The sequence below is a fragment of the Rattus norvegicus genome, chromosome 16 (genome assembly GCF_021556685.1).
Source record: "Rattus norvegicus strain SHRSP/BbbUtx chromosome 16, alternate assembly SHRSP_T2T, whole genome shotgun sequence".
Taxonomy (NCBI): Eukaryota; Metazoa; Chordata; class Mammalia; order Rodentia; family Muridae; genus Rattus; species Rattus norvegicus.
In genome coordinates, this window is record NC_141549.1 from 24,539,123 (window position 1) to 24,563,568 (window position 24,446).

General features: G+C 40.2%; 1 protein-coding gene across 1 annotated transcript; it reads right to left on the reverse strand.

Moving 5' to 3' along the window:
- Nucleotides 1-4,816: 4,816 nt before the first annotated feature.
- Nucleotides 4,817-23,314, reverse strand: LOC148000479 (uncharacterized). Its single transcript, XM_087589399.1, has 7 exons — nt 23,287-23,314; nt 21,093-21,154; nt 12,438-12,471; nt 11,904-11,946; nt 10,736-10,864; nt 5,331-6,007; nt 4,817-5,228 (listed from the first exon to the last, which is right to left on the reverse strand). Exons 3-7 carry the CDS (start codon nt 12,461-12,463, stop codon nt 4,901-4,903), a joined length of 1,203 nt encoding a protein of 400 aa, XP_087445525.1. The 5' UTR covers nt 12,464-12,471; nt 21,093-21,154; nt 23,287-23,314; the 3' UTR covers nt 4,817-4,900.
- Nucleotides 23,315-24,446: the final 1,132 nt, after the last annotated feature.

Below are 24,446 nucleotides of genomic sequence, written 5' to 3' on the forward strand. Positions count from 1 at the left end.
GCCCCTGTTGGCCTGCACTTCTTTGCTTCATCCATCTTGTCTAATTGGGTGGCTGTATATGTGTGGGCCACATGTGGGGCAGGATCTGAATGGGTGTTACTTCAGTCTCTGTTTTAATCTTTGCCTCTCTATTCCCTGCCAAGGGTATTCTTGTTCCCCTTTTAAAGAAGGAGTGAAGCATTCACATTTTGATCATCCGTCTTGAGTTTCATTTGTTCTAGGCATCTAGGGTAATTCAAGCATTTGGGCTAATAGCCACTTATCAATGAATGCATACCATGTGTGTTTTTCTGTGATTGGGTTACCTCACTCAGGATGATATTTTCCAGTTCCAACCATTTGCCTATGAATTTCATAAAGTCTTTGTTTTTGATAGCTGAGTAATATTCCATTGTGTAGATGTACCACATTTTCTGTATCCATTCCTCTGTTGAAGGGCATCTGGGTTCTTTCCAGCTTCTGGCTATTATAAATAAAACTGCTATGAACATAGTGGAGCACGTGTCTTTTTTATAAGTTGGGGCATCTTTTGGGTATATGTTTAAGAGAGGTATAGCTGGGTCCTCAGGCAGTTCAATGTCCAATTTTCTGAGGAACCTCCAGACTGATTTCCAGAATGGTTGTACCAGTCTGCAATCCCACCAACAATGGAGGAGTGTTCCTCTTTCTCCACATCCTCGCCAGCATCTGCTGTCACCTGAGTTTTTGATCTTAGCCATTCTCACTGGTGTGAGGTGAAATATCAGGATTGTTTTGATTTGCATTTCCCTTATGACTAAAGATGTTGAACATTTCTTTAGGTGTTTCTCAGCCATTCGGCATTCCTCAGCTGTGAATTCTTTGTTTCGCTCTGAACCCCATTTTTAATAGGGTTATTTGTCTCCCTGCGGTCTAACTTCTTGAGTTCTTTGTCTATTTTGGATATAAGGCCTCTATCTGTTGTAGGATTGGTAAAGATCTTTTCCCAATCTGTTGGTTGCCGTTTTGTCCTAACCACAGTGTCCTTTGCCTTACAGAAGCTTTGCAGTTTTATGAGATCCCATTTGTCGATTCTTGATCTTAGAGCATAAGCCATTGGTGTTTTGTTCAGGAAATTTTTTCCAGTGCCCATGTGTTCCAGATGCTGCTCTAGTTTTTCTTCTATTAGCTTGAGTGTATCTGGTTTGATGTGGAGGTCCTTGATCCACTTGGACTTAAGCTTTGTACAGGGTGATAAGCATGGATCGATCTGCATTCTTCTACATGTTGACCTCCAGTTGAACCAGCACCATTTGCTGAAAATGCTATCTTTTTTCCATTTGATGGTTTTGGCTCCTTTGTCAAAAATCAAGTGCCCATAGGTCTGTGGGTTCATTTCTGGGTCTTCAATTCTGTTCCATTGGTCTATCTGTCTGTCTCTGTACCAATACCATGCAGTTTTTATCACTATTGCTCTGTAATACTGCTTGAGTTCAGGGATAGTGATTCGCGTTGGGTGTTTCTTATGAATGATGGTCAGGGTGTAGTCATTTCTTATGAATGACTGACAGACTGTAGGCTTGTCCTTTAGAGAAGTGACAGAGTTGGTATGTGTTTCTTGGGGTTGATTCACAGGCTGTTGACATTACCTATGAATGATTTACAGGCTCTGAGACTGGGCACAGAAACAAAAGGTTAAGAATGGGACGATTTTGAGAGATAGTAGAATGTGTATTGTACTCAGTACACATCTAAGTTACATGTGGGGAGTAAATGGACTGACAGAATGAAAAACTACAGTAGGACAAGTCAGTGTATTTAAAGAAAATATTCAATAAACAGGAAGTTCTTGGAATTCTAATTCAGAATTTATTATTTATATGAAACTGTAACTTAAAGACTAAAGGCCTTTAGATCTACAAAATTATCAAGAAGCATGTGGATTATGGAATATCTACTACTGTGCTATGGTTCTCCTTCATAACCTAGTACAGCCTAACAATAGGAAATAAGGATTAGAGCCTGAGGTGTTTGGTAAAACACGTTTCCTGAAAACCTCACTGCAGATGTGGAAATAAGGGGATCCCCAAAACTTGCTTTCATGCAAGGATGAAGATCAGTGTGCTCCAAGACACTAGGATTTGAGTGAATGAACATGTCCCAGAACTGAGGGACCAGGGGTGGAACCCATACAGAGGGATGATGGCCTGAGTTCAGTCCCTAGAACCCACAATGTGGCGGAACAGAACTGTAGAGTGGCATTGTCCTTTGACCCACACAATTACACATGTGAGTGGGGTACAGGAAATAGAGAGGAAGACAATATCAGTCTCTATCCTTCACATGTGGATCAATGCACACACAAGATGTACACAAGGTTTATACTGGGGTTCAGGGTTATAGATCCAATTCAAAATGTCTTTGTTTGACCCATCTGCAAGCACAAGTCATATTGGTGTAAATATCTCTTGGTGAAAATTTTTGCACTATACTAGAAAATTTATTGAAGTTTCATGATAAAAATTTATCTTATGGTGAAATTTACCATGTTGTATAATATTAACATACATATACATATACATATACATACACACACACACACACACACACACACACATACACACATATGGCCTAGAGAGATGGAGACGCAGTTAAGAGTTCTAGTTTTGTTTGTAGAGCACTCAGTTTTAATTGCTAGCACATCGCTGGCCACTCAAAACCAACCATCTGTAAATCCAGTTCCAGGGGAACCAGCACTGGGTTCTATCACACATACTGCATAGAAAACGCACAGCAGTAAAAACTCCTACATATAAATCTAATCAATTTAATGATAGACAAAGAAAATAAAATGTATTAACTTCTTGACCTAAAACATGTGCCCAATAACGGGCTCTTAAAGAGACCATGGAAAAGAATTGATAAACTAACTCAATGTTTCTGTTTTCTGTACAGAAGGCCTATGAGCTGCTGTCTTCAGGTACGCAGCTCTCATATGCCTAGGAGCCTAAAGTAGGTATGCAATCCAGTGGGGCTCAGTGAAAAGGAAGCTAAGCATGACCTCTCCCCTCTCAGTAAGGAGCCTATAAAATAAAGGATGCCCAGTGCTACACTCCACAGAGCCAAGAAGACTGAACAAAAGAAGGGCACAAGAAAGGATAATTGAGAATATGGAAGGGTCATGGAAGGCATATGGATGAAGGGAAGCAGTTGGGAAAGGAGAAAGGAAGGAATAGGGTCACTGAGGGTCCAGTGTGGGGAGGGGGAGGGAACTATGATAATGAATGGAAATCTGCAACAGATAGGGGTGGTGAGTGAGGAGGCGACCTCAGAGAGAGACAGACACTGAGGTAGGGGAGGCAACAAGAATCACTGGAGCTTGTGACTCACTGCACTGGGGATACAGAGCATGGGGATCCTGGCTCTTCTAGCTATGCAGGAAGCCCAGTGGAGCAACTGGAACATCGACCCAACCACAAAACTTTAAATCCAAATTTTTTCCTGTCTACAGGAAATGAAGGAATAGGGCTGGAGGGGAGACTGAGGGAACAGCCAACCAATAACCCACCCAACTTGAAACTGATCCCTTGAACAAGCGACAGTCCCTGACTCTGAATGATACCCTGTTATGCTAGCAGACAGAGTCTAGCAGAGGCTGTCTGGAGAGGTTGCACCCAGCAGCTGACTTAGATGTACACACCCACAGCTAAAATTGGATGGATCTTGAAGACTCTTATGGAAGAAAAAGTAGAAGGATTGCAGTCCCTCAGAGGATAAGAACGCAACAGGAAGACTAACAAAATCGATTGACCTGGACTCTTAGGGCTCTTAGAGACTGATCCACCAACCAAAGAATATACAGAGGCTGGTCCTAAGCCTCCACACACATAGGTAGCACATATGGAGCTCGATCTTCGTGTGAGTCCCAAAAAAAACTGCAGCAGGGACTATCCTTAAAGCTGTTGCCCGTATGCGGGATATGTCCTTCTATCTAGACGGCCTTGTCTGGACTCAGTGGGAGAGGAAGGGCATAGTCTCACAGAGACTTCATGTTCCAGGGTGGGAAGATAACCAAGTGGCCCCTACCCTCTCAGAGGAGAAGGAGGCGGGGCGCAAGGGAAGGATTGTGGGAGAGGCTGACAGGGAGGGGGCAGTGAGCAGGATGTAAAGTAAACAAGTAAAAAATAAAATTGAAAATAATTGAACATTTTTTCTAGGAAGCATCACATGGCACAACTGAGTCTCCAGTGAAACAATAAATTTTTACTTCAGTCTACTATCACATTATACCTTTAACTCTACAATTTATATATATGATCAATTCTCCCACACAGACTGCTGTGGCATTCCAATCGATCCTGGAGGAACATCAAGGGTCTAGGGATCAGGAGCTGCAGCCACTAGAAGAAAAACAAGAATTATCAACAGTATCATCAGGCACATCACTGGTGATATTGTCATGCCCAGCATCAACAACATCAGTATCATTATCATCGGGATCAATGTAGTGAGAAACAGTGAGAAGGTGGATGCTTCTCTTGTTATTTTTAATCTCAGAAGTTGCTTCTTTTGGAATGTTGCGGTCAAAGGCTATGCTAACCTCAGAAGTCAGAGTTCAGAATGACAGCATTAAATAGACAATAACATTTAACAGGAAGTTACCCCTGCTTAGTCATTCAGGAAACACAAGGTCTTCACTGGGAGTGACCATAATCTCCTCATTCTAGACTAGAAAACAACCAATCAGAAAACAGTTTTACATGTCACTTGTATTTGTCCAAACTGGATTTATCATGTTACTAAAAATATATAAATTGAAAAAAAGTTTCAGGTTCTAGGTTATTCATGAATAGCCCTATAGAAGCATGAAATTTATTAACAAAACAGACCTAGGTTTCAAGGGAAAAAAATTCATCTATTTTAAGCTACTATTTTTGTCTAACTAATCTGATCCAACTTTTTTGTCAGTGGGAGCTCCTTGGCCATTTTCTTCATGCCATGCATGTTGAATTTGGATTTTCATCCATGTTATGACAGAGAAAAGTGAGGATACAAGCCATAAAAAAGGCAAAAAGGGGATGTGTGCTATCGCTGGTGCCCGAAGATATCCACCCACCCTGAGAGGGTTCATGCTGTGGTTTATTGGTTCAGCTGACGCAGAAGCATCAAAATTATCAACAGGTGCCTGAGTAGCAGGCAGACCTTCTTCTATGTCAGGAATAAAAGAAGATTCCTCATCTGAAGAAGCAGTATAAAATATTTCTTCTTCACTAAGGGATATCAAAAGAGTCAGGTTAGTCATTTGAATGGAGTCAAGGGAATAACAAGTGCAGGAACCAGGAGTGGGCTCTGGGTCAGCATGGGGTTTGTACCTTGTACTCTCCTTGTAAAGAGGTAAATCAACTACATAATCCAATCCAATGTGACTAGCTGGTCCTGAGTCACCTGACACAGTACTGTCATCAGCATTTGTATGGGACAGCTCGGGCTCATCTGCAGTCAGACTGTCAGCGGAATTGGTGGACTTAGTCGGCGCAAGCTCAGCTGCAGTCAGACTGGCAGCGGCAGTGGTGGACTTAGTCGGCACAGGCTCAACTGCAGTCAGACTGTCAGCGGCATTGGTGGACTTAGTCGGCACAGGCTCAACTGCAGTCAGACTGTCAGCGGCAGTGGTGGACTTAGTCGGCGCAGGCTCAGCTGCAGTCAGACTGGCAGCATCCTTGGTGGACTTAGTCAGTGCAGGCTCAGCTGCAGTCAGACTGGCAGCCTCCTTGGGGGACTTAGTCTGCGCAGGCTCAACTGCAGTCAGACTGTCAGTGGCAATGGTGGACTTAGTTGGCGCAGGCTCAACTGCAGTCAGACTGTCAGCGGCAATGGTGGACTTAGTTGGCTCAGGCTCAACTGCAGTCAGACTGGCAGCCTCTTTGGTGGACTCATTCTGCGCAGGCTCAGCAGCATCCAGGCTGTCAGCAGTAGAAGTGGAAGGTCCAACATCAGCAGCAGCCTCAGAAGGCACGGAATGGAAATTTTCCATTTTAGTTTTTTCATCCTATAAGGAAAATTATCATTGTTATTTTTGATTTAAAATTCACTGATTTTATTCATTTCATCACCCTTCTGATAAAGTCAGGACCTTGATTTATAGTCCCCAAACTATTTCTGTATTCCGTCGATATTTAGCACTACATTCAATGATATTCAGTAACGTCTGCTTCCTTTCAGGATGAGTAAACGGCCCAGAGTCTTTAAAAATCTTCAATGTGGACATTCTTAGGTTTAAACTTACCACTATTCTGCTCTTTGGGATCTAAACTCATGGTACCCTTTAAGATGGAAATATATAAAAAGAAGTGACAAAATGTGTTTCTTGGCCTCTGATGTTTTGCTCTGCTTCTCCTCTAAATAACGATTTTGTAATATTCTCTCTCCTTCATATTCTATGGTTCATCCCAAAAGTTCCACCAGAGAACTACTACACCTGATAAAAAACTTCAGCAAAGTGGCTGGGTATAAAATTAACTCAAATAAATCAGTAGCCTTCCTCTACACAAAAGAGAAACAAGCCGAGAAAGAAATTAGGGAAACGACACCCTTCATAATAGTCCCAAAGAATATAAAGTACCTCAGTGTGACTTTAACCAAGCAAGTAAAAGATCTGTACAATAAGAACTTCAAGTCTCTGAAGAAAGAAATTGAAGAAGACCTCAGAAGATGGAAAGATCTCCCATGCTCATGGATTGGCAGGATTAATATAGTAAAAATGGACATTTTACCAAAAGTGATCTACAGATTCAATGCAATCCCCATCAAAATACCAATCAAATTCTTCACAGAGTTAGAACAATTTGCAAATTCCTCTGGAATAACAAAAAACCCAGGATAGCTAAAACTATCCTCAACAATAAAAGGACTTCAGGGGGAATCACTATCTCTGAACTCAAGCAGTATTGCAGAGTAATAGTGATAAAAACTGCATGGTATTGGTACAGAGACAGACAGATAGACCAACAGACTAGAATTGAAGACCCAGAAATGAACCCACACACCTATGGGCACTTGATTTTTGACAAAGGAGCCAAAACCATCCAATAGAAAAAAACATAGCATTTTCAGCAAATGGTGCAGTTAAACAGAAGGTCAACATGTAGAAGAATGCAGATCGATCCATGCTTATCACCCTGTACAAAGCTTAAGTCCAAGTGGATCAAGGACCTCCACATCAAACCAGATACACTCAAACAAAAGAAGAAAAAGTGGGAAAGCATCTGGAACATATGGGCACTGGAGAAAATTTACTGAACAAAACACCAATGGCTTATGCTCTAAGATCAAGAACGGACAAACAGGATCTCATAAAACTGGAAAGCTTCTGTAAGGCAAAGGACACTGTTGTTAGGACAAAACGGCAACCAACAGATTGGGAAAAGATCTTTACCAATCCTACAACAGATAGAGGGCTTATATCCAAAATAGACAAAGAACTCAAGAAGTTAGACCTCAGGGAGACAAATAACCCTACTAAAAAATGGGGTTCAGAGCGAAACAAAGAATTCACAGCTGGGGAATGCTGAATGGCTGGGAAAAACCTAAAGAAATGTTCAACATCTTTAGTCATAAGAGAAATGCAAATCAAAACAACCCTGTGATTTCATCTCACACCAGTGAGAATGGCTAAGATCAGAAACTCAGGTGACAGCAAATGCTGGCAAGGATGTGGTGGGATTGCAGACTGGTACAACCATTCTGGAAATCAGTCTGGAGGCTCCTCAGAAAATTGGACATTGAACTACCCGAGGACCCAGCTATACCTCTCTTGGGCATATACCCAAAAGATGCCCCAACTTATAAAAAAGACACGTGCTCCACTATGTTCATAGCAGCATTATTTATAATAGCCAGAAGCTGGAAAGAACCCAAATGCCCTTCAACAGAGGAATGGATACAGAAAATGTGGTACATCTACACAATGGAATATTACTCAGCTATCAAAAACAATGACTTTATGAAATTCATAGGCAAATGGTCGGAACTGGAAAATATCATCCTGAGTGAGGTAACCCAATCACAGAAAAACACACATGGCATGCACTCATTGATAAGTGGCTATTAGCCCAAATGCTTGAATTACCCTAGATGCCTAGAACAAATGAAACTCAAGATTGATGATCAAAATGTGAATGCTTCACTCCTTCTTTAAAAGGGGAACAAGAATACCCTTGGCAGGGAATAGAGAGGCAAAGTTTAAAACAGAGGCAGAAGGAACACCCATTCAGAGCCTGCCCCACATGTGGCCCACACATATACAGCCATCCAGTTAGACAAGATGGATGAAGTAAAGAAGTACAGGCCGACAGGAGCAGAATGTAGATCTCTCCTGAGAGACACAGCCAGAATACAGCAAATACATAGGCGAATGCCAGCATGAAACCACTGAACTGAGAACGGGACCCCCGTTGAAGGAATCAGAGAAAGGACTGGAAGAGCATGAAGGGGCTTGAGACCCCATATGAACAACAATGCCAAGCAACCAGAGCTTCCAGGGACTAAGCCACTACCCAAAGACTATACATGGACTGACCCTGGGCTCTGACCTCATAGGTAGCAATGAATATCCTAGTAAGAGCACCAGTGGAAGGGGAAGCCCCTAGTCCTACTAAGACTGAACTCCCAGTGAACAAGATTGTTAGGGGGAGGGAGGTAATGGGAGGAGGATGGGGAGGGGAGCAGGGGGGAGGGGCTAGGGGGACGTTGGCCTGGAAATCGGGAAAGGGAAATACAATCAAAATGTAAATAAGAAATACTCAAGTTAATAAAGAAAAAAATAAAAATAAAAATAAAAAGTACCTGAGTTCCATGTCTTTGCTAAGTTCTTCCTAGAATAAAAATTACTCAGGTTCATCACCTCTAGTAGTTAATTGGAAACCAAATTGATCTAGGCATAAAGGAAGAGCATTTGAGTTTGATTTCTATAAATTTACAGTTTCTAATGATTCCATTATGTGTAATAATTATATCTGAACTTCCTCTTTCCTAATGATGAAATTAGAGGTCTAGAGGAAGGTAATTAGCTACGTGTTGACAGTATGCAGTGGAGTAAGGAGTAAGTAGTGTGTGTAAGATCAGCAGACACACCCTTCTGCTTGCTTTGTAACTTCCGAAAGGGGATTTAAACAGGAAAGATGACTGTTACTTTTGAATTTGTTTCTGTACTTTCTGTGACAAAATATCTGATGGGGAAAACCAGTCACTTATTTCAAGGAAGGAACAGGGAGGCCTGACTTTTGGCAGTACATTATTGGTTCTCACAGGCTGGTAGACCGGGAAGCAGATAACACAGTACTGGTACCACAAGTAGTCACAGCCATTAAAATCTACCACTGAAAACCTTCTGCTAGCGAGGCCAGACCCCAAAAGTTAAACAATCTCCCAAACAGTGGCCAAGTGTTCAAACACATGAACTCCCATCTCTTTGTCTGATCCTTCCATGCACTGCTTAGCATTTGTGTTAATGTTAAATAACCCTCCCCCCCACACACACACATGCAGAGTTGATCTACTGTTTGTCTGTTAATGCTAACCAAAGTGTAAATCATGCTACAAATGTGATAAACCTACTTGGCAGCCTGACTGATAACTTGAATTTGATACCTGAGACTGGAAACAGAGGAAGGGAAAGATTGATTCATACAAGTTATCTTTTGATACCCACAATTCAACTTACATTCTCCTGCTCCCCAAATAAATTAAGAACAGGACGTCCTTGAACTGACAGAGACCACCCTGCCTGCTTTATGAGTTCGTGAATTAACTGTGTACACCAACATACCCAGCCACCTGTTGTGGGCATCCTGCCTATAAGTACTTTGGACTTCAATGGGTAAAACCAGAATGCTGAGGTCCTGTCCAGGAAGTTAAGAAATATCAGAAGACTGACTTCTTATTTCCCCTGATGATAATTTTAATCTTTTTCCCTATCAAACATATTAAATCTGTGTGCTGTAAAAGGGGATGAGGAGTTTAAAACATTCATTGCTCCTCCAGGACACCTGGCTTTGCTTTGTAAAACACATAATATTGGTTGACAAAGTTCTGGAACAACAAGAACAAAGGATGAAATGACCTCTTCTGATTTTTGTGGGAAGCACACGCACATGGTATACAGACAGAATACACGCAAAACATTCACACACATAAAGTCAGTCAATCCAAAGTAAATGAAACACAACTATGGTGGTCGCCTTCATATTGACTGTACCTATTTCCAGGAGCATGTACTATTTGGTTTCTGTATTTTTGAGTTCTCTTCAGTGAGTTAAAAACATGCTCATTTTCTGTTTTTTCTTCTGTTTCCATAGTCTAATTTACTATTATTACATTTTATGACAGTGATTCTCAACCTGTCTGTCATACACTATTGGAGGAGGGCATAGAACAGTCTCACACAGGTTGGCAAAGACCTTCTGAAAATACCAATACGACATTACAGTTGATGATTTTATCAATCTGACACTGATGCAGTAGCAACAAAACAGTTGTATGGTTGGGAATCACCACAGCATGAGGAACTGTATTAAAGGTCACAGCGTTAGGAAGGTTGAGAAGCACTGCCTAATGCAGTGACTGGCAAGGAGTGAGGATATGGAGAGTGTGAAGGGAATGCTCAAGGCTGATCTTTCTCTACTCGTTCACTACTTGCACTAGGAAGGCATAGGCACAAACACCCATCACTCCCCTTCACAAAAGGAAATAGGTTACTTCTCAGATCAGTGGGGATTACCGTTGGAGATGTATTTTCTTCCCATACTTCAGGAATTGGGTCTACCCGAGAAGACACATAAACTCCAGATTTTCTAAAACTCTTCTGGCTCTTCTTAGGTTTTATGTGGATCTTTCTCCCTGATTCTCCCTGCAATGCAGAGGGGACAGTTAACTTTTTATTTGGTCCCGAAATTAACTCTTTTCTTTTAGGATGCATGCTTTTAAATCAACTTTATTACTTAGGAATTACAGGATATTGACACATGAAAATTAAAATTCATTATTAAATATAAAATATCTTCTAATATGCCTACTTACAACTTAGCAGAGGAGGACGGTAATGGGGGGAGGATGGGGAGGGGAACACACATAGAGAAGGCGACAGGGAGGGGCTAGGGGGATGGGGAGGGTTTAGGGAGATGTTGGCCAGAAACCCGAAAACAGATTAAGAATCGAAATCTAAATAAGAAATACCCAAGTTAATAAAGATGAAAAAAACTGCATGCATTTTCCTGAGGGTCAAGTCACTTAGGAGATTCCTGGATTATAGAAATGTCTGGACTTACTAAGAAGTACTTATTATATATAAGTACACTGTAGCTGTCTTCAGACACACCAGGAGAGATCATCAGATCTCATTATAGATGGTTGTGAGCCACCATGTGGTTGCTGGGAATTGGATTCATCAAGACCTCTGGAAGAGCAGTCAGTGCTCTTAACCACTGAGCCATCTCTCCAGCCCAGGAAAACCCGTATGGGAGAAGTGAGGGGGAAGGGATGGGGGCTCATGGACAGGAAACCGGGAAGGGGAAAAACATTGGAAAAGTAAAGAAATATATCTAATAAAGAATTTTTAAAAAAGAAATATTATGGTCTAGTAACAGTCACATTTTAAAATCAGTCAAATGTGTACTCATCTCTGCAAACAATACTTGTCAAACATCAGACATCTTCTATTGTACAAGGACTGTGCTCAATCTTCCACTCACTATGTCTTTTGAGTCCATTCTCTTATTGGCCACCACTACCCACAAGGACTTACTGCTCACTTGCAGTTTGTAGAAATCTCCACATCTACAATGTAGACTCCGTTGAGCAATTTTCCATATAAAACTGATCCCAGTTACACTATTGCTGAATTATAACAAAATTCATAAGAAAATTAATTTCACAAAGAAGCATTTTACCTTCACAGAGGAGGTAGAGCTGACATTATCCACATTCACACACCTAGGAACAACAAAGGAGGGCTTGTCAGGGAGCCTTTAGAATAGCAGCATGCAACATTCTTCCAACCTCAGTTTTGTGGCTCAATCCCTTCTTCGTGAATAAGAAACCCAGGCAAACTATCCAGTAAACTTCAGGGGATTCTCTGTCACCACCTCCTGCCTCATCATAAGTGCCCCAGGATTCAGATGCACTTGAGATCATCAGACTTCATGTGGATTCTGAGAATCCAACCTTCATTCTCACAGACTCATGGCAAGCACTTTATCCACTGAATCATCTCCCTACCTAAGGATGTTTGTCCATATCTCATGCTGTGTGGGAGATAGGTCTAGTAGTTTGAACATGGTTTGCTCTACAAATAATTGTTTAGCTTGTGATTATAGAAGAAATAAAGAAGCTGAAATCGTTGTACACAGAGGCAAAGACAGTGTCATGTTCTGAACATTATACTTTTTACAGATTAATGTATTGTACAATGCACACATTCTTACCACGGTGATCTTCCTGTAAGTTGCATACCAGCTTCTAAATAGGGAAGCAAAATTTGTCACTAAACAACTATAGGAAACATGACAATAAGTGCAAAGGCTAATATTTGTGACCCTATATCTTTTGGCACCATTTATGAAAAGCCTTTAAAGTGAGTAATTATTTGCAAATAATAAATATATGCAAAAACCTTCCTTTCCATTTCTTGTATATTTTAAAGACAAATAGAAAATTTCATCAAAAGTTACTACTTATAAAAATTGTTGTGCAAATTACCTATGATCCTGATCACTATCAGACACAGAAATTACCATCTTAGCCTGAATTGTTGTCCCATAGTGAAGGGTTAAAAGGACAGCGTCATGTTGCCACTGCTGCTTTTTGCCTCTGGACTAGGGATGTTTGCAGCGCTCTAAGTGAGCATGCTCATCTTGTACAGCAGTGAAAGGGGCTGCTACAAAGGTCGACTTGAACTTCCTTCACTGTGGAGGAACATTCATTGCTACCACCGGGAAGCACAGTCTCTGGTGACTGTCATTGCAGGACAGTCAAATATAGGAGACCCAAAGACCTTTACAAAACATTACCAGCTGCAAGTGTGACAAAGCTCTTGAGAGATCAGTGTGTTACTGTAGTCGAGATCTTCTGAAGAAGATGTTAAGGGCCCTCAGATCTAGCATTGACCCCTAGCTCATTTCCATCAAAAAGAAGTTCAACATCAACTTCCATTGCCGGCCATGGCAAGAGCAACTGGAAAGACTTCCTTAGTAGTTATGCAACATGAATTATTACTCCAGAGAGAGAAGCATGAAAGAAACTTGCAGATAGAGCAGCAATCTCACATAAAACATTTTTAAAATATATTTCCACATATAAACCATAGTGTGTCTCAAGTTTCACTCTCTGGATAAAGCCTGCCCTTGAAACATGCTTCAGAGAATGAACAACCCTAGTTCATTTCCTTTACAGTATGTAAAACTCCACTGCACACCCCTTGGCATTGCCCATGACCAGAGCAAGTTTTTGTCCTATCAACAAATGGGCTGAGACAATGTTTCTATGGTGGACCGTATGCTCAGCATGTGTGGGGCCTCTTACAGTCCTCGACAACACAAACAAAACTCCAGTGCTGAAATACATTTTAAAAAAAGACACCCACATTACGATAATTCTGTTTCCCTCAGGGTTATGTGAAGAGGGTCATTTAGGTTCCTCTACACTATTCTCTGGCTGGCTCTCTCCAAAGGCACAGTAGGTATGAGAGATGCTGTGGTGTAGGTTGCTGAAAGGATAAATTCTGTGGTGCTTCTCCCCCTGTTGGAATCTAATCTTATTCAGACTCAATCAAGGGATCATTCAGTGCTGTGTACTGGAGAATGATGTGGTTTTTCAACCTTCCATCTACTGTGTCAATGTTGTTTTTACTGGAAATTTTGTCTTGCAGCATATAAATCAAGTATCACTATATCTTTTGCTAATTAATAGGACTACAGGGAAAAGGTGCTGTCAGAGTAGCCCATATGGAGGCTGCTTTCATTGAATGCTAAGAATATCAGTTTTCATTCCCCAGCACAACCTACAAATCTCACACACCATTCACTTCTCCAAAGGTTCCTGAGTGAACCAGATATTTATAATATCAAGATATTCACATTAAATGGAAGACAACTAAAAATAACTATAAGATAATCTATGAATTATCAAATAAGTATGATTGAAATATTATGAAGGGAAAAATTCCAGATTATGCTAAAACATTTAGTCTCCAAAACATAATGAAAGTAATTGAATACTGTTTTTGGTTTGTTTTTTTTTTTATTAACTTGAGTATTTCTTATATACATTTCAAGTGTTATTCCCTTTTCCCGGTTTCCGGGCAAACATCGCCCTCCCCCCTCCCCTTCCTTATGGTTGTTCCCCTCCCAACCCTCCCCCCATTGCTGCCCTCCCCCCATAGTCTAGTTCACTGTGGGTTCAGTCTTAGCAGGACCCAGGGCTTCCCCTTCCACTGGTGCTCTTACTAGGATATTCATTGCTACCTATGGGGTCAGAGTCCAGGGTCAGTCCATGTATAGTCTTTAGGTAGTGGCTTAGTCCCTGGAAGCTCTGGTTGCTTGGCATTCTTGTACTTTTGGGGTCTCGAGCCCCTTCAAGCTCTTCCAGTTCTTTCTCTGATTCCTTCAACGGGGGACCTATTCTCAGTTCAGTGGTTTGCTGCTGGCATTCGCCTCTGTATTTGCTGTATTCTGGCTGTGTCTCTCAGGAGCGATCTACATCCGGCTCCTGTCGGTCTGCACTTCTTTGCTTCATCCATCTTGTCTAATTGGGTGGCTGTATATGTATGGGCCACATGTGGGGCAGGCTCTGAATGGGTGTTCCTTCAGTCTCTGTTTTAATCTTTGCCTCTCCCTTCCCTGCCAAGGGTATTCTTTTTCCTCATTTAAAGAAGGAGTGAAGCATTCACATTTTGATCATACGTCTTGAGTTTCATTTGTTCTAGAAATCTAGGGTAATTCAAGCATTTGGGCTAATAGCCACTTATCAATGAGTGCATACCATGTATGTCTTTCTGTGATTGGGTTAGCTCACTCAGGATGATATTTTCCAGTTCCAACCATTTGCCTATGAATTTCATAAACTCGTTGTTTTTGATAGCTGAGTAATATTTCATTGTGTAGATGTACCACATTTTCTGTATCCATTCCTCTGTTGAAGGGCATCTGGGTTCTTTCCATTTTCTGGCTATTATAAATAAGGCTGCGATGAACATAGTGGAGCACATGTCTCTTTTATATGTTGAGGCATCTTTTGGGTATATGCCCAAGAGAGGTATAGCTGGATCCTCAGGCAGTTCAATGTCCAATTTTCTGAGGAACCTCCAGACTGATTTCCAGAATGGTTGTACCAGTCTGCAATCCCACCAACAATGGAGGAGTGTTCCTCTTTCTCCACATCCTCGCCAGCATCTGCTGTCACCTGAGTTTTTGATCTTAGCCATTCTCACTGGTGTGAGGTGAAATCTCAGGGTTGTTTTGATTTGCATTTCCCTTATGACTAAAGATGTTGAACATTTCTTTAGGTGTTTCTCAGCCATTCGGCATTCCTCAGCTGTGAATTCTTTGTTTAGCTCTGAACCCCATTTTTTAATAGGGTTATTTGTCTCCCTGCGGTCTAACTTCTTGAGTTCTTTGTATATTTTGGATATAAGGCCTCTATCTGTTGTAGGATTGGTAAAGATCTTTTCCCAATCTGTTGGTTGCCGTTTTGTCCTAACCACAGTGTCCTTTGCCTTACAGAAGCTTTGTAGTTTTATGAGATCCCATTTGTCGATTCTTGATCTTAGAGCATAAGCCATTGGTGTTTTGTTCAGGAAATTTTTTCCAGTGCCCATGTGTTCCAGATGCTTCCCTAGTTTTTCTTCTATTAGTTTGAGTGTGTCTGGTTTGATGTGGAGGTCCTTGATCCACTTGGACTTAAGCTTTGTACAGGGTGATAAGCATGGATCGATCTGCATTCTTCTACATGTTGACCTCCAGTTGAACCAGCACCATTTGCTGAAAATGCTATCTTTTTTCCATTGGATGGTTTTGGTTCCTTTGTCAAAAATCAAGTGACCATAGGTGTGTGGGTTCATTTCTGGGTCTTCAATTCTAGTCCATTGGTCTATCTGTCTGTCTGTGTACCAATACCATGCAGTTTTTATCAGTATTGCTCTGTAATACTGCTTGAGTTCAGGGATAGTGATTCCCCCTGAAGTCCTTTTATTGTTGAGGATAGCTTTAGCTATCCTGGGTTTTTTGTTATTCCAGATGAATTTGCAAATTGTTCTGTCTAACTCTTTGAAGAAATGGATTGGTATTTTGATGGGGATTGCATTGAATCTGTAGATTGCTTTTGGTAAAATGGCCATTTTTACTATATTAATCCTGCCAATCCATGAGCATGGGAGATCTTTCCATCTTCTGAGGTCTTCTTCAATTTCCTTCTTCAGTGTCTTGTAGTTCTTATTGTACAGATCTTTTACTTGCTTGGTTAAAGTCACACCGAGGTACTTTATATTATTTGGGTCTATTATGAAGGGTGTCGTTTCCCTAATTTCTTTCTCGGCTTGTTTCTCTTTTGTATAGAGGAAGGCAACTGATTTATTTGAGTTAATTTTATACCCAGCCACTTTGCTGAAGTTGTTTATTTAGTGATATTTTGACCTCTTCTTTTCCGATCTGTATCCCCTTGATCTCCTTTTTTGTCTGATTGCTCTGGCTAGAACTTCAAGAACTATATTGAATAAGTAGGGAGAGAGTGGGCAGCCTTGTCTAGTCCCTGATTTTAGTGGGATTGCTTCAAGTTTCTCTCCATTTAATTTAGTGTTAGCAACTGGTTTGCTGTATATGGCTTTTACTATGTTTAGGTATGGGCCTTGAATTACTATTCTTTCCAGGACTTTTATCATGAAGGGGTGTTGAATTTTGTCAAATGCTTTCTCAGCATCTAATGAAATAATCATGTGGTTCTGTTCTTTCAGTTTGTTTATATAATGGATCACGTTGATGGTTTTCCGTATATTAAACCATCCCTGCATGCCTGGGATGAAGCCTACTTGATCATGGTGGATGATTGTTTTGATGTGCTCTTGAATTCGGTTTGCCAGAATTTTATTGAGTATTTTTGCGTCGATATTCATAAGGGAAATTGGTCTCAAATTATCTTTCTTTGTTGTGTCTTTGTGTGGTTTAGGTATAAAAGTAATTGTGGCTTCGTAGAAGGAATTCGGTAGTGCTCCATATGTTTCAATTTGGTGGAATAGTTTGGATAATATTGGTCCGAGGTCTTCTATGAAGGTCTGATAGAATTCTGCACTAAACCCGTCTGGACCTGGTCTCTTTTTGGTGGAAGACCTTTAATGACTGCTTCTAGTTCCTTAGGAGTTATGGGGTTGTTTAACTGCTTTATCTGTTCCTGATTTAACTTCGGTACCTGGTATCTGTCTAGGAAATTTTCCTTTTCCTGAAGATTTTCAAGTTTTGTTGAATATAGGTTTTTATAGTAAGATCTGATGATTTTTTGAATTTTCTCTGAATCTGTAGTTATGTCTCCCTTTTCATTTCTGATTTTGTTAATTTGGACGCACTCTCTGTGTCCTCTCGTTAATCTGGCTAAGGGTTTATCTATCTTGTTGATTTTCTCAAAGAACCAACTTTTGGTTCTGTTGATTCTTTCTATGGTCCTTTTTGTTTCTACTTGGTTGATTTCAGCTCTGAGTTTGATTATTTCCTGCCTTCTACTCCTCCTGGGTGTATGTGCTTCTTTCTGTTCTAGAGCTTTTAGGTGTGCTGTCAAGCTGCTGACATATGCTCTGTCCTGTTTCTTTCTGCAGAGCACTCAGCGCTATGAGTTTTCCTCTTAGCACAGCTTTCATTGTGTCCCATAAGTTTGGGTATGTTGTATCTTCATTTTCATTAAATTCTAAAAAGTTTTTAATTTCTTTCTTTATTTCTTCCTTGACCAGGTTATCATTGAGTAGAGCATTGTTCAATTTCCACGTATATGTGGGCATTCTTCCCTTATTGTTATTGAAGACCAGTTTTGGGCCGTGGTGGTCCGATAGCACGCATGGGATTATTTCTATCTTTCTGTACTTGTTGAGGCCCGTTTTTTGACCAATTATATGGTCAATTTTGGAGAAAGTACCATGAGGAGCTGAGAAGAAGGTATATCCTTTTGCTTTAGGATAGAATGTTCTATAAATATCCGTTAAGTCCATTTGGCTCATGACTTCTCTTAGTCTGTCTACGTCTCTGTGTAATTTCTGTTTCCATGATCTGTCCATTGATGAGAGTGGGGTGTTGAAATCTCCCACTATTATTGTGTGAGGTGCAATGTGTGTTTTGAGCTTTAGTAAGGTTTCTTTTACGTATGTAGGTGCCCTTGTATTTGGGGCATAGATATTTAGGATTGAGAGTTCATCTTGGTGGATTTTTCCTTTGATGAATATGGAGTGTCCTTCCTTATCTTTTCTGATGACTTTTAGTTGAAAATTGATTTTATTTGATATTAGAATGGCTACTCCAGCTTGCTTCTTCTGACCATTTGCTTGGAAAGTTGTTTTCCAGCCTTTCACTCTGAGGTAGTGTCTGTCTTTGTCTCTGAGGTGTGTTTCCTGTAGGCAGCAGAATGCAGGGTCCTCGTTGCGTATCCAGTTTGTTAATCTATGTCTTTTTATTGGGGAGTTGAGGCCATTGATATAGAGAGATATTAAGGAATAGTGGTTATTGCTTCCCGTTATCTTCATATTTGGATGTGAGGTTATGTTTGTGTGCTTTCATTCTCTTTGTTTTGTTGCCAAGACGATTAGTTTCTTGCTTCTTCTAGGGTATAGCTTGCCTCCTTATGTTGGGCTTTACCATTTATTATCCTTTGTAGTGCTGGATTTGTAGAAAGATATTGTGTAAATTTGGTTTTGTCATGGAATATCTTGGTTTCTCCATCAATGTTAATTGAGAGTTTTGCAGGATACAGTAACCTGGGCTGGCATTTGTGTTCTCTTAGGGTCTGTATGACATCAGTCCAGGATCTTCTGGCCTTCATAGTTTCTGGCGAGAAGTCTGGTGTGATTCTGATAGGTCTCCCTTTATATGTTACTTGACCTTTTTCCTTTACTGCTTTTAATATTCTTTCTTTGTTTTGTGCGTTTGGTGTTTTGACAATTATGTGACGGGAGCTGTTTCTTTTCTGGTCCAATCTATTTGGAGTTCTGTAGGCTTCTTGTATGTCTATGGGTATCTCTTTTTTTAGGTTAGGGAAGTTTTCTTCTATGATTTTGTTGAAGATATTTTCTGGTCCTTTGAGCTGGGAGTCTTCACTCTCTTCTATACCTATTATCCTTAGGTTTGATCTTCTCATTGAGTCCTGGATTTCCTGTATGTTTTGGACCAGTAGCTTTTTCCGCTTTACATTATCTTTGACAGTTGAGTCAATGATTTCTATGGAATCTTCTGCTCCTGAGATTCTCTCTTCCATCTCTTGTATTCTGTTGGTGAAGCTTGTATCTACAGCTCCTTGTCTCTTCTTTTGGTTTTCTATATCCAGGGTTGTTTCCATGTGTTCTTTCTTGATTGCTTCTATTTCCATTTTTAATTCCTTCAACTGTTTGATTGTGTTTTCCTGGAATTCTTTCAGGGATTTTTGTGTCTCCTCTCTACGGGCTTCTACTTGTTTATTTATGTTTTCCTGGAATTCTTTCAGGGATTTTTGTGTCTCCTGTCTATGGGCTTCTACTTGTTTATTTATGTTTTCCTGGAATTCTTTTTGGGATTTTTGCGATTCTTTCAGGCATTTTTGGGATTCCTCTCTGTAGGCTTCTACTTGTTCTCTAAGGGAGTTCTTCACGTCGTTCTTGAAGTCCTCCAGCATCATGATCAAAAATGATTTTGAAACTAGATCTTGCTTTTCTGGTGTGTTTGGATATTCCATGTTTGTTTTGATGGGAGAATTGGGCTCCGATGGTGCCATGTAGTCTTGGTTTCTGTTGCTTGGGTTGCTGCGCTTGCCACTCGCCATCAGATTATCTCTAGTGTTACTTTGTTCTGCTATTTCTGACAGTGGCTAGACTGTCCTATAAGCCTGTGTGTCAGGAGTGCTGTAGACCTGTTTTCCTCTCTTTCAGCCAGTTATGGGGACAGAGTGTTCTGCTTTCCGGCGTGTAGTTTTTCCTCTCTACAGGTCTTCAGCTGTTCCTGTGGGCCTGTGTCTTGAGTTCACCAGGCAGCTTTCTTGCAGCAGAAAAGTTGGTCTTACCTGTGGTCCCGAGGCTCAAGTTCGCTCGTGGGGTGCTGCCCACGGGCTCTCTGCAGCGGCAGCAACCAGGAAGACCTGTGCCGCCGTTTCCGGGAGCTTCAGTGCACCAGGGTTCCAGATGGTCTTTGGCTTTTTCCTCTGGCGTCCAAGATGTGTGTGCAGAGAGCAGTCTCTTCTGGTTTCCCAGGCTTGTCTGCCTCTCTGAAGGTTCAGCTCTCCCTCCCACGGGATTTGGGTGCAGAGAACTGTTTATCCGGTCTGTTTCCTTCAGGGTCCGGCGGTGTCTTAGGCACGGGTCCTGCCGCTCCTGGGCCCTCCCCCACGGGAGCCCAGAGGCCTTATACAGTTTCCTCTTGGGCCAGGGATGTGGGCAGGGGTGAGCAGTGTTGGTGTTCTCTTCCGCTCTGCAGCCTCAGGAGTGCACACCTGACCAGGCGGTTGGGTCTCTCTCTCACAGGGTCTCTTTGGTTTGTTTTTTAACCTTATCATATTTTACAGACACTAACACCTATAATACGTAGCATTAATCATATATATATATTATATATAAAAAACTGAAATAAAAATGTATTTTATTACAAAGTCAACGTACTGCTATGTGTCTAGAGAAGACACAAATCATGGAATAGTGTATATTTTGTATCAAAAGACACTACACGCATCAGTAGTTCAATTTGAAGAAGCTAACACATCAGACGGTATAATTTGAATTTGACATTTCTTAGAAACAATACCTTAATAAATCTATAGTCTAAAAATGGTTGCCACCAAGTGAACAAAGAATATAAATATATTCGTATTTGATTTCCTTATTCTTTTTATAGTAAGGGTAGAATCAGTAGAGGACTTACACTTAATCTTACCTGAATTATGCTGGATAGATGTTTTCAGAATGGATTTTAGCTGTCTTGGTGATCTTACTCGACTGTGGGGTATTTTAAGAATGTTATGTTAATATTCATATTAAACATTAATCCAATGCATTGAATTACTTCTTGTTTGATTTCCTAACTTATATTACATTACAAGTCTGGGAATACTTTCCTTTCAACTTTTTCCCATGTGGAAAAAAAGGAAGGAATTTAGCAACACAAAATTAGCCTAATGAAACCATTACACAGTTGCACACACACACACACACACACACACACACACACACACACACACACCTTTCCAGCTTTTGCTCTCATAGCTATACCAAGTGATATTTTTAATCTGTAGATGCAATGGAATTAGTCCCCTGACTACATTAATCATAACAGTCTCTGCCCCTGATGCAACAAAGCACCTTTTCCCATGATACTTTGTGAATATTTCACTATCTATGATGGTATCACCCAAGTGGTTTGCTTGTCGAACATCAAGTAGATTTCTGTTGCTGCTAGAACTCTTCAAAACCCACCACTGCTTTTGTAATGTTCAAGCTGCTCCTTCTTAACTCATGCATGAATGAATCCTGAAGTCACAATATGCCTGTTTCTGTGCCATTTATGCATTTTTATGAACATAATAAGGTAATAACAGAAAAAAAAGAACAATAAGACTAAGCGCATTGAGACTGTGAAACTGTTTGCACTTCCAAGTATAAGTTAAAATGCATATTTTGCAAGGAGTCTTTGAACAGTTTTAGTATGGAAAAGTTTGAATCTTGATTTTTGACATTAGCTTGTATGATTTAGGAAATTTTAAACATGGAGGAAATAAGTCATTTGATAGTATTTATAAAATGTTTTCCTGATGTAGAGCCCAAATAAAGAGAACAACATAATTGTCTTCTCTTATGGAGGTAATTACTCTTAATGAAAACAGAATTAGCTTGAAATACACCTTTTAATTTTCTACCAAACCAGTGTCTAACCTAGCATCCTGGACAGGAATGGATGGGCCTTCACCTGTATGTTCATGTCCAACTGATGTGGAAGGCAAAAACCCCTTTTATACAGAGATAAATAATTGTCACATGGTCATTTAGTTCTATACATTCAGCTAACCTATTGAGATTCAAAGGATCTGTTACTGTGGAAAGCAGATCATATGAATGGATAATTGACGGGTGGAACTTTCAGGAAGACATGGGACTTGTGGAATAATTAAAAGGTGAATGATTCCCTCGAGTTCCCATGCCAGGTGGAATCACATGCTCTAGATGTTTCTCTGTCCTCCATTTTCACACACTGTCTCCATAAAGGGTTGTTCCCAACCTGAAACCCACATCACGTTCCGTGGGCCATGCTAGTGTGGCCAAATGTCAAGCTAGCCCCAAGCATTCTATAGCCTAGCACGGATTCCTGTCACAGACTCTTCTCACACTCCCAACAACCCAGTGAAGTCATGACTCAACAAACTGTAACCCAGCAACCAGAGTCATATGTTAATTACTGAATGAACAATACATTCGCACAATTAACTTATAACTAACTTATAAGGACATAAACCGCCCACCAAGATAAGATATAGTTTGTTCATCTAGACACACAAAATCCTGTACATATCCATCCCTTCAGAATAACCATAACACCCAATAAATGTACAGAGAGAATTCTTAACATCCATCTTCAAATTCTCTCAGCCTGTCATTGGATGGACTGCAACTCATGGGTGTCTTCCAACATCTATGATATATGCTACATCTTTGCATTCATAGCTGGTGCCAAAGGAGAAAAGAAATTGTTGCCATCCTCTAGTAATGACTCACTGAGAATCATTCCAAATTATGTAACATGTCAGACAAGATGAATGACTGAAATGATAACTATGAGTGTGGGTCTTAGTGCACAAGTATTTAGTAAGGCTTTGAAAAGCCAAAGAATCTTAAGTAGACACTAACTTGCACAGTTAATCCTAGCAGGCTCTTTTTAAAAACTGTATAGTTTGTTCTTGGAAATGGTGGGTGAGTATAATTTTCATTTTCTTATGAAATACACCGAACAAGTTTTCAACCTAAAATTATATTCAGAATATTGTGGGACCTGTAAGACACAAGTCTCAAAGTATACCCAAAATAATTTACTTATTATCTTTGCATTTCTCTAGTATTAATGTATTGTTAAACCTTACCGGGACAAAGGCCTTTCATCGTTAAAAACAAATACTTCTGAAAATAAAAACAAAGAATGTATTATTACAAGTATAGAAGAATATTACGAATAATCAGACTCATTATTAGTATCAATGTCTATAAGAGCAATCTAGAGAGTATTCTAGAGTAAATATTCATTTGTAGCCAATTACTTCACTTAGAACCAATCCATTCCCTATATATTTCAAATCAAGGATGACAGCAATTTATCAAACATTAATGTCTAGAAATAAATAGCCATAAACAATTGCGATGATCCTAACTGAACTCTCTCAGAATGACAGAAAGCCCAATCCTTACCAGTATGAATATAATCAACTGTGATTCTTTTTACTCTGGGCTAATGATTCTGGAAAGAATAACAGATTGGGTCTGGTGGTGCATAACATGAATACCAACACTGAGGAAGCAAAAACACATTGATCACTGTGATTCCTTAGACAAACAGAACTACAATTTAGTGAGACAATGTCTCAACTTCACCCGTAAAAAGAGAAAAACCCAGAGCCCACCTCAGGACACTGCACCTGAAAAACACCCAGGGATAAACAGTTGGCTGAGGGCCAGCATGAGAATACATTCAACAAGAGCCAAATCAACATGACACATCCTGAGCCCAGATATCCTACTACAGCAAGACCTGGATATCCTAACACAATCAAAGCACAATGAAATTACTTTGAAACCAATCTTATTGATATGATAGAGGAATTTAAAGGAGAAATTAATAAATCCCTTAAAATGTACAGGAAAATATAATCAAACAGGTGAAAAATGAATAAAACATGTCAATACCTGCAAATGATAAAAAAAGAAATAAAGGAAACAAACTGATGGAACCTTGGAGATGGAAAATCTACAAAAGAGAACAAGAACAGAAGCACAGCCAACACAATAAAAGAATTGGAAGAGATGATCTCAGGCATAGAATATATACTTTAAGAAATTAATACATCATCCAAAGAAAAGGTTACCTAAAAAAATGACTGACCCAAAATGTTCAGGTAGTCTGAGACACTGTGAAATTTCCTACTAAGAATAATAGCCATGAGCAAAAGTGGAGAGTACGAGCTCCAAGGATGAGAACATATGTTCAGCAAAATCATAGAAGATAATTTATACAACGTAAAGAAAGAAT

Coding starts and splice junctions, on each gene's coding strand:
- LOC148000479 (XM_087589399.1), bottom strand. CDS start 12,463: ATGCAACTTACAGGAAGATCACCGTG. Junction 6,008..10,735: donor AAGAAAATACATCTCCAACG/GTAATCCCCACT, acceptor TTTTCCTTATAG/GATGAAAAAACTAAAATGGA. Junction 5,229..5,330: donor CTTTACAAGGAGAGTACAAG/GTACAAACCCCA, acceptor GATATCCCTTAG/TGAAGAAGAAATATTTTATA.